This window comes from Zootoca vivipara, chromosome 9, assembly GCF_965207765.1.
Source record: "Zootoca vivipara chromosome 9, rZooViv2.hap1.1, whole genome shotgun sequence".
Classification (NCBI taxonomy): domain Eukaryota; kingdom Metazoa; phylum Chordata; class Lepidosauria; order Squamata; family Lacertidae; genus Zootoca; species Zootoca vivipara.
The window spans coordinates 951,227-970,000 of record NC_142592.1 but is presented as its reverse complement, the minus strand read 5'-3'; the positions used below and the strand labels follow the sequence as shown (position 1 = coordinate 970,000).

The window sequence follows — 18,774 nt, the reverse complement described above, 5'->3', positions numbered from 1 at the left end:
TTCAGAGATGCAGGAACTAGTACAGCCATTCTGGGAAGGCATAGGATTCGTGGAAATACGCAATATTGCAAATCAGAAAGTACTGTGCAATCCAAGTTTGGGTTTATTAACAATTTTTAAGGCGGACCACCTTGCTTTATTACATAAGGAACTTATTTCTGACCGTTTGAGCTGTTAGAAGTGTGGAACGGACTCCCTTGGCAAGTGGTGGACTCTCCCTCCTTGGAGGTTTTGAAGCAGAGGTTGGAGGGACATCTGTCATGTTTGATCTACAGTGGTACCTCGATTTATGAACACAATTGGTTTTGTAAGTCTGTTCATAAACTGAAGCGTTCATAAACTGAAGCAAACTTTCCCATTGAAAGTAATGGAAAGTGGATTAATCCGTTCCAGACGGGTCCGCGGAGTACTCAACCTGAAGCGTACTTAACCCGAAGCATGGGTGTAATTGGTTCCGGAAGTCTGTTCATAAACTGAAGCGTTCATCAACTGAAGCGAACTTTCCCACTGAAAGTAATGGAAAGTGAATTAATCCGTTCCAGATGGGTCTGCGGCGTTCGTAAACCGAAAATTCGTAAACTGAAGTGTTCATAAAGCGAGGTTCCGCTGTATTTGAGATTCCTGCATGACTGTTATCCACCAACCATATTGTGTATACGTTGTTAAAAACTAATAAAAATTATTATAAAAAACACTCCATAGAGTTAAAGAGCTAGCAGCCCATTTCCCCTTTAAAATAAAAATCAAGAATTAAAAAAGCAAGCCTAGTACCAGAAGTCTGGAATGTGCTTCTCCACAAACTGCTATTTCAATGAAAACTAAGGGAAATCTAGAATTATATACTCTGCTGTTAATAAGAAAAACGGAAGCACTGAAGAGAGATTTACTGTGTAATTGGATGTCTTTGTATGGGAAAACAAAAGTCTCCGGATTACTTAAAGGACTTTATGCTATTATGTGGATGCAGTTCAGTTCCACCTGAATCTGCTTTGAAACTGAATGAAAACTGAATTGAAGATAGTTTCCCTAGGTCTTTAAGAAAAAAACTCCAAGGTTGGGCTTTGATGCTTAATCCCATTAATTAAAGTAGGGCAGAACTCACTGCCAACTTTCTCTTACTATATTGGCACCGAAAAGAGCATACTTTTCAGACTCCTTTGAATAATACTTTTGTGTGCTGAAATAAGGCATTTAAGAGAGTTTTAGCCAGAGGAGATAAAAAGATTTGCTCAACTTGACAAATTGTGTGGTACGGACGGAAAGATAAAATGTCACACTGGCCACGGAGATTAATAGGCAAAAATCTACTTGTTCTGGGTATCACAGTCATCGCTCAGACTTTTATCCCCCTCACATCACAAACAAAGGGGGGGAAATAAGTTGTCTTTTTATGACCCAGTACTTCAGAACAGGGGTGGCTGACTCCCAATAGACTGTGATCTACTCACAGAGTTAAAAACTGGCAGTGATCTACCCCCCCTTTTTTTAGGAAGGAGGAAGGCCCATTTTTGGTGGGTTTGGGTCAAAGTTGTTGAGTTTTTCAGGGAGGAGGTAAAATGTTGAGCTTTTTTTAGGGGAGCCACAGTTGTTCAGCTTCTTTGGGGGGAGCCAATGATCTACCAGTGATCTACTGGTAGATAACAATCTACTTGTTGGATGTGCCTGCTTTAGAACAAGCCTTCCTGGAACAGATGACCAAGCATTCAAAAGGAAGTGAGATAGTAGTAATGGGGGATTTCAACTATCCTGATATTTGTTGGATGTCAAACTCAGCCAAGAGCATGAGGTCGAACAGATTCCTCACTGGCCTTGCAGACAATTTCATTGTCCAGAAAGTGGGAGAAGCAACAAGAGGATCAGCCATTGTAGATCTGGTCCTAACCAGTAGTGATGACCTGGTTAGTGGGTCTTCCAACTCTATGATTCTATGAGGTGGGGGACTATGTATACCACCTTGAGATTCTTGGAGGAAAGGCAGAATATAAATATAACAATCACAGCAGCAGCAACAACAGCAGCAGCACTTCAAGCCCAGGTGACAAGCTAGATCCACTGTGGAGACAGGCGAGACAGCAGGCCCTGTGGCGCAGAAGAAGCAAATAAGGAAGAAATGTGGCAAGAGGAATCAGCTCCAAGAACCAAGAGCTTCTCAGCCGAGATGTGGCTTCCAAAACTACTTTGGCTGTCTTTCCCCAGATTTCCTTTAGTGTTTGTGTGAACAGGTCCACTTTGAAGCACCTAAACGTCCACTGGAGAGTCAGAAAGGCATCCCAGTTTGCAGCCCACTCGACCAGTAACAGCTGCTGTCGTCTCAGTCAGTGTGAAGCGTCCAGGTCTCCTTGAATGCTTACCTGCTGTTCTCCCAGGTAAGCTGCTGGGGAGAGAGGGCCGCCTTGCTATATTGGGGGGGGACTCATGGTGGGGTGGGGGTTCAGATCAGGGAAAGATTTCCTTTAACTTGACATTTTAGAAGAGGCAGATGGACACCAGAAGATTGCCATCTTCATTCTGAACTGCAGGATACAAATGTAAGACTAGAAGACTAAATCAGATTTGATCCAGAATGTTGAAAAATACAATCAGTGTCCTTTCCCAGCAAACAACAGTTTGCCTTTGGCTAACTGTTCAAAAAGAAAAACACTCTTTTTGTTTCTCATTTTAAATAGTCCTACCAAACCAAGTCCTACTAAACTCCACGAGCAAAATGTTGGGGCTCTCTTTATAATAAGCATACGCTTTCTGCAGACTGAACAGAAATTCAAAGGTCTTGCTATTGATTTTCTCACCGTACGGCAACTGAGATGATGTTCAGAAGAATATCAATTTCATGAACGGTCAACAGCCTGACAAGTATGGATGCTACAGAAATAAACTTTATTAAAGAAGCTTAACTTGGAGGTAAGGTCACTGTATGTCCTATGAAACTAAATTATAAAGACATAAAAGGAAGGATCAGACAACATAGAACTTCATGGATTTGTCTCATTTCATCTTCTCTCCAATATGCTTCTTTGATTAAGGGGGGTGGGGAGTGCCTGCTCCTACTGTGCACTGGACCGATCTTCTTCCCTTTAAAATACTCTCATAGTTCTCTTTAGATTAATGCTATAAATACAGTATGATTTATGCCAAAGAAGTCTCTCCTATTTTTTCCAAAGAATGCCTCTCTGACTGTATGAGATATTCAGTAAGCCCACAACTTGCACACACTTAGCTTGTGTGAATACAGCTTTACGCGTGTGGCAAAAAAGTTTTTAGAAATTAAAAGGGGGTGAGGTTCTGGGGGAAAAGACTTTGGTAAACCCACCCACCATGGAACTGAATGGGTTCTGACTGTCTGCGATTTTGGCTTTAGGCGCTGCTATGTATTGGTGCATATCGTTTTCCCTCAGGTTCTTGGCAGTTGTTTTAGGAGGGAACTTTAGGAGGGATCTTTGAATTATGTTTTTTTTTACATTGTTTGAGCCAGCCTCTATAACAGTGCACATAACTGTATGTTAAATGACATATTGCATGGTTTTATGTATTGTAAGCCGCTTTGGTATTTTTCTATGAAATAGTAGGCCACACACACATACTCAACTAACAGGCCTGCCAAACCAATAGTTCACCCCAAAGACGAGCCGTGGGGAGATCAAGAGCGGGTCTCACTCAGGCAGAGGCGTCTTTCCTATAGGGGCTAGTGGCTCGTTGCGCCAGGGCGCCAGCCTCTCAGGGGCGCCCCAGCATTGGTGGGGCGCAATAAGCCACTAAGCCCTATGGCTCCTCCTCCTCCTCTGCTGCCGCCTCTCCCTTGGCCACAGGAATCCCCTCAGCCGCGAGATCCAGTTTCCCTCGCCACCTGGGCACTCCGCAGGCGCGCGCAGGCAGAGGCAGGGGTGGACCGGCCAGCCGGCTGGCCAAGGGAGAGGAATGCTGCGCCTGGAAAAAAAAAAAGGAAAATCTCCGCCGCCCTGCCCTTTGGCCAAGCTGAACTGCACCCTGCCAGAGGAGGGTGGGTGCAAGGGGCCCTTCCTCCTCTTTGCAGCCCAAGCCGGACAGGCAAAGGTAGGTGAAGGCGCTCGTGGGGTCGTAGGCGCAAGGAGCCTTGTTGCAACGCCTCCGGTTGCAAAAACCCACATTTGCCCTGAGGAAGAAGCGTGGGGAGCGTGGCGTTGTTTGGCCCCGCCCCTCTCCCTCTGCAAAGGGGATGATGGAAGAGGCATTTCTCCTCCTTTGTCCGCGCCGCTTCTTGCTTTTCTCCCTCCCCAAAGCGGAACAGGACGTGGCCAAACTCAGCACAGCCAAGCAACAAAGCTGTTGCATGAGATCTGGAGGGCTGTGAGAGTTTGTTTTTGTTTTTGTTTTTAAGGAGTCGTGTCTTGTGCACAACGTCCGAACAGACAGACACGCTGCACAGTGGGGGTTTTCACCACCAAGTTGGGCAGCGGAGCCGCTCTCACCCTGGCTTAGGGTCTAAACAACGCTGCGCTCCCCGTGCTTCTTCCTCTTCGCTCTGCCTGGACGACGCCACCCCTTCTGTGGGCAGTGGCTCCCGGGGCCCCAAGTTCTAAATTTTGGGAGAGGGCGCCACGGTGCTGGATTTGCTTAAGACGGCCCTGCACTCAGGCTTGTGCTCCCCTCTCCAATACAACTCCTTTGTGCAGCCACAAACATGCATTGGGTCTGAATTGTAGGAAGAAGCCCAAACATACTGTGCCCCCAACGGCAGCTGTAGTGCAAATTAAGAATTAGCTGAAAGGGCACAAGGACAGTTGCCAATTTCCAGGATTAAGGTGCTTGTTCATTCGTGACTGGAAATTAAAGTTCCTTTAGCTACAGAATTTACCACCTTATTTCTTACCTTTTCTGATTCATGCGGAGCTCTCTATGAAGATCTTGATGATTCCGGGATGTTTTCACAGGATTAATTAGTTTCTGGGGTCTAATTAGCTCAGGATTGTCTTCATCTATGTAATCTGGTTCGGCCATGATATTTCTTGGAATGAGAGAAGGCTCCCTGGATTCAGAATCCTCACTTGAGTTATCTGTAAGGCACAGAAAACATCCTTGGCTCAATCCATTTTATTTAGCAACAAGACCTAATGGTTAGGGGTCCCTTTACCTTATACTAATATAATCTCAAAGCAATGTTTTTACATTTCTTACATAGGCTCTCTCTTGAAATAGAATCACCATCTTTCCTAAAATGCTTCTGACCAAAACACCATAAAAAACATTAATGAAATAAAATGGAGGACATATTACTATTCAGGACTCCATCCTATGCAGGAGTCGGAGCAACTTCAGACATTGCAGGAAGACATTGCAAGCATTCAGAGGAGTTCACGCCATTGCGAGCAGCAAAACACAGCCGTCGCCTGGAGAAGGTGCCTGACTGAATCGCTGGCACACCCCGTTAAAAAAATCTCAGCCAGCAAGAGCAGGAAAAGGGGGCACCTGAGACTTTGGAGAGCTACTGCAAGAGTCACCAGAGACACTATTTTGCTAGATGGCCCAATAATCTGATTCGCCATAAGGAAGCATCATAGGTTCCTAGGCTCTTTTACCATACTTTGTTATAAACATCCCAAAACAAGTTGCATAGTTCCTTTTGTAACTTTAGCAGACTGCAAACCAATGTTATAAAGAGTAAGCAGCCTTGTGTGCTTTGGCACAAAGGGCAATATATGAACAGTCTAAGAGGACAGAGAATAAATAAGCTGATTCAGAAGAACGTCCCTGTGAGATCAGGCCAGTGGCCCATCTAGTCTTGCATCCTGTTCCCACAGTGGCCAACTAGATGCCTGGATCAGGCCAGTGGCCATCTAGTCTTGCATCTTGTTCCCACAGTGGCCAACTAGATGCCTGGATCAGGCCAGTGGCCCATCTAGTCTTGCATCCTGTTCCCACAGTGGCCAACTAGATGCCTGGATCAGGCCAGTGGCCCATCTAGTCTTGCATCCTGTTCTCACAGTGGCCAACTAGATGCCTGGGGAAAGCCTGCAAACAGCTTCAGCTCCTGCAGACAGAAACAATTAAAGGCCCCAACAATTAAAAAAACAACCAGGAAAAAGAGATATAGTTTCTTTCATTTTCCACTTTTATTTTACCACACGGGTCCCAAGGGTAATATTTCTATGGGTCTACACTTGAGTAGAACTTAGCCGGGTGCCATCTTGTAGCCTTTGAAGAAGCATGAGTCTTCAAGTTTAACAAGTCAGTTTAACAAGTCAGTCCTCACCTCCTTCCTCTATGAGTAAAAGTAGTACCAAATAGTGCAAACACTTTACTCCAAAACATCCCAGAGGTGCATCTTTGAAATTTGGAAAAGCACTTAGCTGCCCCATGATATCCCAACTCCCTTAAACCTGTGCTTCTTGAATTCTGTCCACCACTTGAAAAGCCCACTAAGGCAGAGCAGAATCTTTCTTGTTGGAATAAGCATGTGGGACTCATTTCAAAAGGTAAACATTTTACAGTACAAGAGTCTCTCGGAGACAAGCTAAAGAAGTTTTTAAAAGAACTACCCCCACTCCTGACTCTCAGTTATGTGTATTGGGAAGTTTAGATTTTCAGAAATGTCACCATAAAACAACACAATTCATAGTAACTCACCAGCGCAGAAAAACTACAGCCACAGTTAAGCCAAGATAGCAGGGTGTGGTTTCGCTTATGGTTATTTAAGGAATGTAAATATCAGAGAACCATCAGCCCAGTTTAATTATTAAGCTAGAAATAGTGCTCTTTCCATGTTAAAGGGCTTGCAGAACCTACGCTCATTGAGCCCAACGCAAATGACTGTAACATTTTAGGAGATTCTGGGTGAGATCGAAGATAATCCTAAGAGGGCCTTCACTCCTGCAACAGGGATTCTTCTCCTGCTGCAGTTCTCCCCCCCCAAAAAAAATCTGCCCCATTGCGCAAGAGGATTTCTATTGAGCCAAAGGGACCGACTTTATTGGCTGTCTCCCTCCATTCCACTTAAGGCGGCTTGTCAATAGGACAAATAAAGAAAATTCTGACTACATAAATGCTTCTCACCTATGCAGACATATAGCCACTGGCTAATTAAGACATCTGATTTGCGGAGGGAGAAGAGATCTCGGGGAGGTTGAATCTTACCACATCCGAGAACCTCTCCCTAACCCACTTTAAGGTTTAAAAGATAAGGCAGAATTGTGAACACTCCAAAGTTCAGTCTCTTTAAAGTGCTAGGTATTATTAGTTGTAGCTGCTGTTCCTTGCATCTATATGCTTACAAGCAGCATAACTAGAAGTTTACTAACTAAACTATTAAGAATGCAAATACAGTGGTACCTCTGGTTAAGAACTTAATTTGTTCTGGAGGTCCGTCCTTAACCCGAAGCACCACTTTAGCTAATGGGGCCTCCTGCTGCCGCAATGCGATTTCTGTTCTCATCCTGAAGCAAAGTTCTTAACCCGAGGTACTATTTCTGGGTTAGCGGAGTCTGTAACCTGAAGCGTTTGTAACCCGAGGTACTGTTTCTTAAAGAGAATGGAAGGGAGAACAAGTTCCCCACTATGCTAGAAACACCAAGACAGGGAATGCACAGAACCAGAAATAAGAGAAAATGCAAATAATTTACATTCTCTTCCATACTTTCAATAAAAGAATCTGAAGCAATGACTAGTGAGCTCCCACACAGAGCGCTCTCTCTCTCTCATGGTAGAGATATGATCATTTATACTGTAAGCATGCAAAAAGATGTGTCAAGTCACTTTAGCCTCACTGATGCTTTTCCTTTTCCCAACATCAGAAATTCCTTCTTGCACTCCTATCTCCCAATTGTACTGGGAGTAAGCTAATTGCCAGAGGGACAAGGGGCCATGTGCACGAGTAACTGATCATGCGCCCATTAAAACACCCTTTGTTGCATGCGCTGGACTGTTAGGCCGTGCTATAGCAATGCCACAAGTCAAGCAACAGAGGATTCCATTGAGTCTGCAAGGCACTGGGCTGCACCAGCCTTTTACATCGTCCAGTCTCTGCACAAACAGTTGCTGCTAATTATTGTTTACCTTTTCTTGTCTAGAGCAGGAGGCTTTTCTCACAAATCCACTCAACTCCGTGTAGAATTAACGGGGGAAACTAAGGTGAACTTTACGTGCCTGGCAAGAGACATGCAATTAGGCCAGCCATGCCCGAAATATTAAACCAGAGGATTATCCCGGAATGTGACTGGTGGCAAGCATGGTCAGTTGGGTGCCCTGTTAGATCCCAGAAATGTGGCAAGAGTTACTCCAGCAGTTAATGGAGCCATTAATTACGGACCTGCAGGCTGGGAAGCCCCGAGCTCAATTCATACAGGTTGGGAAGGGAGAGGGACCTTATCTAATCGGTGTGGGAGTCTCCTAGTTGCATCTGTCTTCTTAGTTAGAAATATATTTCTTCAGTAGGTCTCAGGTACTGAAGCAACAAATGCACTAATCACCCCCTGTAAAAGATTTAAAATCCTGCAAATCCTTTGCTGGGAAAGACTACTGATATGGGTGAAATGTTTTCCCAGGCTTTATTTTTCTGTGGGGAAAAAACCCATTTCATACAAGAAAGAAGATTCCACCTAAACATTAGGAAGAACTTCCTGACAGTAAGAGCTGTTCGACAGTGGAATTTGCTGCCAAGAAGTGTGGTGGAGTCTCCTTCTTTGGAGGTCTTTAAGCAGAGGCTTGACAGCCATATGTCCAGAATGCTTTGATGGTGTTTCCTGCTTGGCAGGGGGTTGGACTGGATGGCCCTTGTGGTCTCTTCCAACTCTATGATTCTATGATAACTTTATTAGTAACAATAAATGGGTGCCAATTGCAAATGCAGCATTCGGCTTTGCTAAAGGTAGGGAAGGGCTGCAGCTCAGTGGGAGAACATCTGCTTTGCAAGGTTCCACTGCTGGCATCTCCTGGGAGGGCTGAGAGAGGAATCCAGTGGCCTGACTCGGCTTAAGTCAGTTCCCTGTGTAAAATAAACCTGCCAAATTAGATCGCTCTCTAGGCCATCAGAATTTTTCCCAATGCAAACTCAATCTTTAATTCAAATCACCTTAATTTGCATAGGAAAATTTCCCACAAAGTGCACATCACTGGGAAATATAAAAGAGAAGCTGCCTCAAACAATTCTGCAAAAGCTTCTCAGGACGATCCATGTTGCTCACGCGCTAGTTTTGAGACGCTGGCTGTGAGAGAGGCGATGGTGCTGTGTTTCCCACTTAACTGCAGCATTTCAATGGGGAGTCAGTTTTCCTCCTCCAACGTTCACTGCAGGGCCTTCACTTGTGCAGAAGCATAACAGATAAGAATAAATTGCTTGGGAGTCCCCAATATTCCCCCTTGCAAGCTGACCTGGTCTGGCTGAGGCCAAAAGGACAGGTGGGTCCATCACAAAGAAAGCTCAGGGTTCAAGTTGAGATAGCTCAGTTTTCTCAGGGGTAACTGAGTGAGAAATCCTCAGTCCTTCTAAGCCAGGTTCCCTAATCTGGTGCCCTTGAGATGTTTTTGGGTTTGACTGCAGCTCCCCACCAGGTTGGGGAAGAAGGCTGGTCTAAACAATGAAGCTTCTTTAAAATTTATTTCTATGTCAACTTTTCCAAGCAAAGAGGTGAGCAGAGGCCGCAAACGTCTCACCTCCCTATGCTTGTCCACTCAACTCACTTAGCCATCTCATTCACCTGCCTCTTGCTTTGGTCACCTGCCAGTTCACTTGGAGTCAGAGCAAACTGTGCCTCTGAGCACGTACAGACTGCTTTGCTCTTACAATGCCAGTAAAGTCACGCTTGTTTAAAGAAGAGGCGAAACATAAAAGATTCAAGAGGCAGCGTCAGAGGGAAGCAATTTTAACTGTGTTAAGTTTTGTGAAGAGTGAATTGCTCCCCAACTTGTTTCTGCAAATGGTCTGTAGCTAAAGGCAAAAGAGATTGGGGACTGGAGGGGGGGGGTCAGTTAGCAATCTTAAGTGTTAAGTGAGGATGGCGGAAAGAGTCCTTTATAAATTGTAATTGTTTTATTGATGATTTGTTAATTATTTCATATGATTTATACTGCATTTGTGATGTTCTGTTCTAGTTTATTATGTTGCAGTATTGTTATTTATTCTATTGCTTTGGGATTCAATTGAATGAAAAACAGTATAGAAATACAATAAATCAGTATAGAAATACAATAAATCAAAGAGGAAGAGGTCTTGCTGTGATTGGGGTTGAAATTGAGCCTCTTATTCAGGGTCCACATAACTCGGATCAAGCCCTGGACCCAAGAACCTAAATTAACTACAGTATGGTAACAGTTATTTCTAAAAAATATGAGTGATTATAAAAATGCATCCCTAAGTAAATAGCCACGTGGCAAGCACCGTCAACATCTATATATATAAAAATGTAAACTGGGTATGTTCCTTCGTCTCCAATGTTCGACAAAACTACTTGACCGATAGCGTTGAAATTTGGACACAAAGTCAAATGTGACTACCCGAGTGACCCCATACCGTTTTCAAAGACAGATGTGTCACCTACGTCAGGTAAAAAACCCCAAACCCCGTGTTTCAGATCTCACAAAAAACCCCGTGTTTCAGAACTCACAAATCATACAAAAGTGCATGCTGGGAGCACAGGGGAGATTGCAACACAGCGCCCTCTAGCGACGGCTGCACTGGTACTGCACCTAGGAAAGCTTCCCTCTCCACAGTATCTTGGCTTGGCTTTGCAGGCTAGGCCGAGTGGAGGTGGGGGCTTGCCTGGGTGGGGGAGGAGGTGGGATGGGACAGGGTGGGGGGAGTCACGGGGATGCGCCTGTGTAAACATAACACACGTAAAACAGGGGGACTCTGAAGGTGAGGGGAGTCTGAAGGGGGACTCTGAGACTCCATTTAACAAACTGAGCCGCAGCAGCGTGTGGCAGGGCCAGCTAGTCACTTATGAAACTTGAAACCACGCATAACAGGAGGACTGGAAGAGGAAGGAAACACAAACAGTGTTACGCATCTCCAAATGATAGTCCCCTGGGAAATAAACATGACAGGGGAATCTGCATGAATATAGTTCCCAAAAATTAATCAGAAATTCATTAACATGCAGCTGAACATTACATTTGTAGAGAAGCTGCTCTCTCTCTCTCATAGCTAGTTTACTTCAGAATTTTACCACGGAAAAGAAGATGTTCCATAACGCATCCATGGAATTATTTGGGGTATTTTTAAAATTAGAACTAGTATTTAGTTCTAATTTTAAATTTTAGGCTATGGCACGACAGCATCTTTAAATACAAATACAAAGCTTTTTGGAAGCCGGAAGTATCTAGTCAAACAGTGTCACCCAGTGGTAACTGAAGCAGAAAATGCATTTAAACACGGGAAAAGAAACACACACACACCCAACATGGTTACCATTTTACCTGGATCTGACCAAATGGGAACATCAAGGAATTCTTGCTCCACTTTATGAAATCCAGTTGTGATCGGCAAGGTAAATTCTAAGCACTCTCACTAAACCTCCCTTGATCTCCACTCACCTCTCTCCAAACCAAAATTCCTGTAAGTCACTAAATGAGCTTCTGGGGCGTCTGCATGCCCACAGCATTACTGACTTTCGGTTAAGCGCAAACTGTGTTTAGGAAAGCTTAGCCGCATATGCTAGTAGGCAAAAGATTGCAAAGAATATTGATTAAAACATTTCTTTCCTGCTTTTCCACTCGAATATGACCCGCAGAACAGTTCAAAAAAGAGAACACAATTGAAACAGTAAGCCACAACAAACATGAACACAATAATCCTCAAGTGTACGGGAGCAGAAAGAATCCTGTGCCCACGAAGACAACAACAGCCCCTACTCTCGAAACAGCGGTAGTCAAATCTGAGAATCCTACAGAGCGGACTGGAACACAAGCAAGAAATCCCAGCATATATCTTCCTGTATTGTTGTTGGCATCTGTTTGTCTTAAGGGACAATGGAGTGTGTCTCAAGGGGTGAAGTCAAACCGTTGCCTCAGCAGCACTGAAGTGTCCTCACTGGGGCACAAGCCTGGCCAGTGTGCCTGGAAGTCCTGGGAAGCCCAGACAACAGGACCCCCCCTCTCGGCCTCACTGATGTGCTCCAAAGGAAAGCAGAGCAATACATTTGGCCACAGCTTGGCTACAGAAACTGCTGGAAAGAGGCACAAAAGGTGCCACCCAACTGCCTTATGGACTCCACTCCAGATCCCTGCAGGGCTTACTCCTGAGCCTTTTCTTCTCCCCAAGATATCCCGCAAGGCAGTGGAGGTTTGGGACCAGAGTTTTCCTTCTCCTAGACGGGCTCCCTCCACAGGCGGACAAGCCCCATCCGCCCCTCATTTCTCTCTACAGCACGTGCAGAAACCGCCTTCTTGACCGTTGGTCCTATGACTGGTCTTGTCCTCTCAATCCGCCAGAGGCTGTCTTCCCATGCAGTGATTCCCTAACTCACTGAGGGTTTGAGACCTATCGGCTACCCTCACTTGGTTTACTTGGCCTGTTGAAACTGGTCACTGACTAGTTGGCCACTGTCACATGCTGACAGCTTCTAGGAGTCACAGGTGAGAACTGAGTGCAGGGTGGGGACCAAAGATGGACACACTACCCCAGAAGAAGCATAATGTGTTCCCCACCAGAGGCACCATCCCTCCCTTAAGACCCCACACGTCCCATCTTCCTGTTGGCACATGCTAGTCAAACAAGAAGTGCATTGATGAACTGGCCACTTCAGAAACAGGTCCCGTCCTGGGTATCCAGAGCTTCAAGAGAAATACATGGTTTCCATCTTGTTCATGTGAATTCAGTTTTGCTGTTCCAATGCTACGTATCAGGAAGGGCTTGGCCTTCTAGCAGATTCCCGGCAAACAAACAGGTTCCCCTTTCTTAGCCTCCATAGAACTGACAGTTGGTCTACATGTCTTAAGTTCCAACCACAATTATTTTACAACTTCCTTGGCTTCTTAGCCAATAGAAGGTCTTTCCAGCACTAAGCATGATTGCTAAACACACAGACATAACACATTAATATAATCATTTATAAGCTGCTTTCTGCCCCATTGTACACTAAGCCCAAGGCAACATAAAATGAAGTTTAAATGCACCCGTAGTGTTAAAAATGTGGTGCTCCAGTTAAACTTTAGTGTGGTGGCTGCTGCATCCAAGCATGCATTGGCTGCTTAGATAATTTAAGTTTCCGCACTAAGCAAAAAAGCCCCAAAGAAAACCAAAAATGATGCTGATTTTTTTATACACAAGAACCACATTTAGTAATAATATCCTGGCAAGCAGCTTAGTTGAACCACCCCCACTGCAAGGCTGCCTCCTCCACCACCTGCGATGCAAGCAAAAATAAACAATTCTGGCTCACCTTACAGGATTTGTTAAAATGTGGCATTTGTAAAGTGTGCATTTCCGTGCAAAGAGCATTTCACAAAAATGCCTCATTTGAGTTTAGGAAGGTTTCAGTAGGAGAAAACCTAGACTTACCTTGAGAGCTGACAAACTCTTTTTAGGGGGTGTTAAAAAGGAGGGAGAAAACACCCTGCCCTAGACATCGGAATGCCTGCCTTTGCCTTGTGACACTTTGCATAACTTCACTGCTGTGTGAGGTGCCCTCTGCATTAGGCTGCCCTATTTGACTTTTTCTCCCAATGAGAGCAGGTGGTTTAATCAAATATTGTTTCGCCATATGCCTCCTTGCACATCAGGGGAACAGGCAAATACGATTCAGAGGATCAACATCCCTCCCTGCATTTGTGGTGTTCAGGTGCTTATGTCGCCGAAACAGCATCAGCCACCCACATGCTAGGCAGGGTCCCAAGATTGGCAGACCTACCAAAAAACATAAACTTAAAAAAGCTAAGGGAGGGGACACCCCAAGAATAGCCCATGCTCAATGGCTTAGTGGCCACGGATTGCTGACTGACAGCTGAGGTTTGGGGGAGCGGAAAGCTGCATAAGAGAGGGAGGGTTTTTTTTAGTAACCAGCCATGACGGACAGCTCAAAACCTGAGCAAGGAACATGCCACATGGCAAAACTGTGTGACTAGTTGCAAGCAACGTGAAACAGTTACCCTGTATTAATTAGTGTTGTCGTAAGTGCTTCACAACTGTCCTCGTGACACACTATTAGGGCGGGTTCAATTTTTCAACTTTCAACTTCCAAAAATGAGGGGTGCTAAAAAGTTGTAACGTGACCTGGGAATTCAAAATATATTTGCACTACATTACTGTAAACGTCGTTTCTGTGTGCTGCTCTGGTTCCCCAGAAGCGGCTTTGTCATGCTGGCCACATGACCTGGAAGCTGTACGCTGGCTTCCTCGGCCAATAATGCGAGATGAGTGCTGCAACCTCAGAGTCGGTCACGACTGGACCTAATGGTCAGGGGTCCCTTTACCTTTTACTATAATTTAGTTTTGCTAGGTAAGTAAAATGTGTGTAAAATTGCACTGAAATCATTAAAAGTGATCGCCAAGTGCTTGTGGTTATATATTAATATTATTTATTATTACTATTTAGCATTACCTGACATTTTCAGAAGGTAAAAATAAAAGTCTTTGGTGTTTTCCAAAAGAAGTTTATGTGCTTCTTCATCAAATGTAGAACTACCAAGCTAAATGTTGTCCAGTCACACAAATAATAGCCCACTTGAATGCCTCACACCCAGACTGAAGAAATTTGCAAGAATTAAGTTCCACCTCCTAGTCGTGGGTCCTCCTCCTCTTCTAGGTATTGCTGGTGGGATGCAGAATGGGGACTTGAAGAGGACAGAGAGCAGAAGGGGCTTCTACTTCTCTTCAAGGTGAGGACTTTCTCCAGGGCCGTCTTAAGCCCATCCAGTGCCCCCCTCCAGAGCCTCTCCAAGGACCTGGGAGTGCCAAGCGAACCGCGGCAGCAGCGGGAGGCCACCTCTGAGGACTCCGTGCTGCGCCTCCTTCTCGTTTCCCCAGCGCTGGGTTCCGCTCAGTCAAGCTTCGCCAACAGCGCGCGCACCATGGGACCAGCAAGAGCTGCTTGGGCACTGTGCGCGCGCTGGTGGCGAAGCTCGACTGAGCGGAACCCAGCGCTGGGGAAACAAGAAGGAGGCGCAGCGCGGAGTCCTCAGAGAAGGAGAGAGACGCGGCGCAGCCTCTCAGCTCGTGGAGCACAGTCCTGGTCAGATCGCCGGAACCCTGCGCTCACTTGGCGCCCTTCCAGCGTCCTCCAGTACCCGGCACCGTGGTTCTCCGCGCCACTAGCCTCTATGGCTAGGACGGGCCTGACTTTCTCGGGTTTTTTAGTGAGCTTAGAACCACCATGTTTGCAGTTCAAATGTCTCTTCTGCCACGAATGCCTCAGGTGGCTTTCAACAAGGCAGCGTTTGTGCGCTTTGCCTCCTTGCCCATCCTGGAACTTTCCTAAGGCGCTTTGGAGAGTTGTGTTGTTGTAACACACACATTTTACATCCTGTTCTGATGCTGACTAAGCCTGTGAAGGCAGCCCATTGCAGAAGTGACTAAGAGGGAGCAAACCTGTTTCCCAACCTAAAGTCACAGGGTTGGTCATGCCTTGCTCAAGTAAAAAGGGCTTGAAGGGCAAAGAGGACATGGCAGGGCATGTCCCAGACTGGGGCGGGGAGGGTTGCATCCCAAGAGCACTAAAGAAAAAGGGCTCTGTTTGGGCAACAGACATTGTTGCATCCAACCCTCCGGCTCACACTGGCTTGGATATGTTGCTGGCTAGTGCCATTCCTCCCCCTCTGCTCCCCTCCACACTTCAATTTAATCGGTTATTTCCTCTTCTTTGTTACTTAGATCTGTACCGGGAAACTATGGTTTGTGCCTGCCCTCCAAACTAGTGTGTGGGATGCAAGCATGTCTCTCCCACAATTGGTACAGATGTAAGCAAGTAATAATGAAGAGGAAGTAACCAAATGAATTGAAGTGTGGAGGGGAGTGGGGGGGGGAATGGCACAAGCCAATGGGCACAGTCCCAATTCCTTAAACCACGGTTCCAAGAATTCAGAATCCTACCTCTGAACCGATCCACTGTCTCATCATTATCTAGAAAGGAGCTGGAAACAGGCAGAAGCCTAATGCAAACTGGAAGTTAAGAGGAGCTGCAGTGGAAGAAGGTTAAAGGTTTCCAGAGTTCTAAAAGAGCTACTGGAAACAAAGGTGTCAGGACACATTTACGGCTGCTGTGAAAATATGAGACGTTCTGGACACTTTGCAAAATAAGCAACACTTTATTCTTCTCTAAAATTAACTTCATCAGAACTCCTTTCATTTCATTCACATCATTCATATGAAATATCTGAAAAAAGGCACACTTAGGGATATTTTTTCACCTTCCTAATAAATTAAATACCATTATTTTTGTGTTTAACTGTGCATATTCTGATCACACTAAATTTAAAGTTTAATGGCTTTAAAATTTCCAGCATTCTCGATGGAGAAAACTCCACATTTGCTTTTTGATATCCTCTGTAGCCATAGCATCTGCAAGGGAAAGATTACAAACACACAGCAAGGAGCATTTCTAATTACTTTAGCCCTTTATGAACCACTGACATGTAAAATATCTGCAGAGGCTAATGGGGAAATTCTTTCTGAACCATCTCGGGAGATGCTCAACCGATGACGGGGCAGAGCTTTTGCAGGCTGGAACTTTCCCAGCTTTGATGGCTTAAAACTCACTGGCAAAACAGTTCCCACAGTCAATGTCCCTGGAGGTTTGTGGGTTCCAATGTCTCCATGGCACAATCCGTCCCTTTCTTACCAGGAAATAAGACCACCGCACTAACATTTGCTGCTGACCTTCGTAGTGGGCAGTGGCTGCTCCTATCACTCTCATACCACGGAAAACAGAAATCGCTCTTTCTCCCTTCCCTAGGGCACATGGGACCTCTCAACATGAGTGTGCAGTGAAACTAAGTGTGGCCTTTGCATCATTTTGTCCAGGCGTGAGCTGATGCATTGCAGTTGCTGGAGAACGCAAGAGGGGAGAGTTGTGAGAACGGGAGGCTGGCTAAGAGGAGCCTTTGGCCTGATCCAGCAGAGCTCTCCTTCGGAGCCCAAGGCATTATGGCCCCAACAGGTTTTTGCGCTAGGTCTTCCTCGGGAACCATTTAAGGCAAATAATTTAATTGCAAATCATCCACAACAGCTACTAGATTGCTCCCCTTCCAAATGTTATATTAAAAGGATTTCAGACCTTCATCTAGTGAACAATTCCAGATTCTGGCCATTTTAAGATGAAAAACAGAACCAATTTCCTTTCAGCACTGAGGCCACCTTTGCTCAGGTTGGGGCCCATTTGCAGCCTTGTTTTTTACGCTAACCCAAAATCTACAGGAAAGACTCTGTAAACAGTTGAACTCGGAAACAGGAAAGTGTTGAACTCGACTTTCAGAAGGCAGATTAGTCCAGTTGGAGGTGCTGACCTTGCCAGTACTCAAGGGAAGTGTGAGGGACAAGGGATACAGGGAAGTCCCTCCCATCTTAAGTTCCAGCCCATCCCCAAGCGCTGGAGAGAGCAAGGAGAGCTCTGCCTCCAGCGGAGAGTCAGGAAGTGGTGTCCGAGGCTCAGGCAAGGTTGCGGAGCCCATGCCCCAGGTGGGACAGGAAGATGGGAGCAGGGGGGGAAGGCCAATTCCCCCAACTCCGGAATTGCGACGCAAACGTAGGGGGAAGAGGTTGGGTCTTCCAAAGCTTCTATGCTGGAGGAAAACGCGCCAATCGCCATTCGGAGGTTCTGACACCTCACCTTAAGGATGTATATTAACCGCTCTGAACACTGTAAATAATCAGCACTTAATAAAAGCCTAAAAAGACCATGCTGGAGTCGTTACTCTAGAGTAGCCACATCAGGCCCTCTGACAGGAAGAGAGACAACTCACTTGATGGTTGGCTCATCAACTGAACATATTAACAGACTCCACGGAAAAGTGTGACGTTTCTCACTGCAACGCCCAAAGCGATGGCTCACACATCCAACCAACACAAAAACATCAGACATGTGATCCGGCCTGAATTAAAAGCAAAAACCCTTCAAGTGAACAGGCACCTGAACAGTTAATGCAAAGGAAGCAAGGTGGGAGTGGGCAGGTTGGTGAAATCCCAGGGCTTAGGATGGATCCATTACTATTAAAATCAGCCTATGGTGGCCCCCAGCTCTAAAGTTTCCCCGGGTTCAATTGTGTTTACATCACACAATGCGGACGGGATTATTCCTGCCCAAAAGAGCAGAGAAAGCAAACCACAGGTATCCACCCAGGACACTTAGCAATGCATGACAGTCTCCTCAAAGCACATTTCGTTCCCCAAGATGAAACATGAACAAAATAATAAAGAGGATCATTTTATCATGCCACCAGCATACCAGCATCCATACAGGCTAAGGGGAGACACAAAACATCTTTTTATTGCAAGACTGAAGAAACTACCATGCAATGACTGGCGAGCAAATATGCCGTAGGCGTACAGTATATCGAATCTCTAGGGGGTGTGATTACACCTAAACTGAACCCGAGGCCCACCTAGGCCCAGGCACTGAATGAAGTGTTCGGTCTACACATTCGGACTGTTACACAAGTGGTGCTGTGACCGTGTTAGGCAGGCTGGTGGTGGTGAAAAAGGACGGTCGGAAGAGCTATCGTATTCTTCGGGTGCGTCAGAAGAGAAGACACAGATGAAGACAACCTGCACTTAGCATGTGGTACAGTGGTACCTCGACATCCGAATGACTCAACTTCTGAAGGTTTCGACTTACGAAGTAGGAAACCTGGAAGTCATGCGCAGGAGCGCAAAATGGACGC

At 45.6% G+C, this 18,774-nt stretch overlaps 1 protein-coding gene across 3 annotated transcripts in view; it reads right to left on the bottom strand.

Moving 5' to 3' along the window:
* FAM107B (family with sequence similarity 107 member B) overlaps positions 1–18,774 on the bottom strand; it is a 49,256-nt gene that overhangs the window by 10,614 nt on the left and 19,868 nt on the right. For 2 of the 3 annotated variants that reach the window (XM_035127506.3, XM_035127509.3), the window contains exon 2: positions 4,844–5,027. In XM_035127506.3, the coding sequence (XP_034983397.1) occupies positions 4,844–4,971 (128 nt within the window). In that variant the 5' untranslated portion in view covers positions 4,972–5,027. Of the gene's footprint in view, positions 1–4,843; positions 5,028–6,597; positions 6,681–18,774 lie in introns of those variants that run through there. The other variant, XM_035127508.3, reaches the window with a different exon arrangement.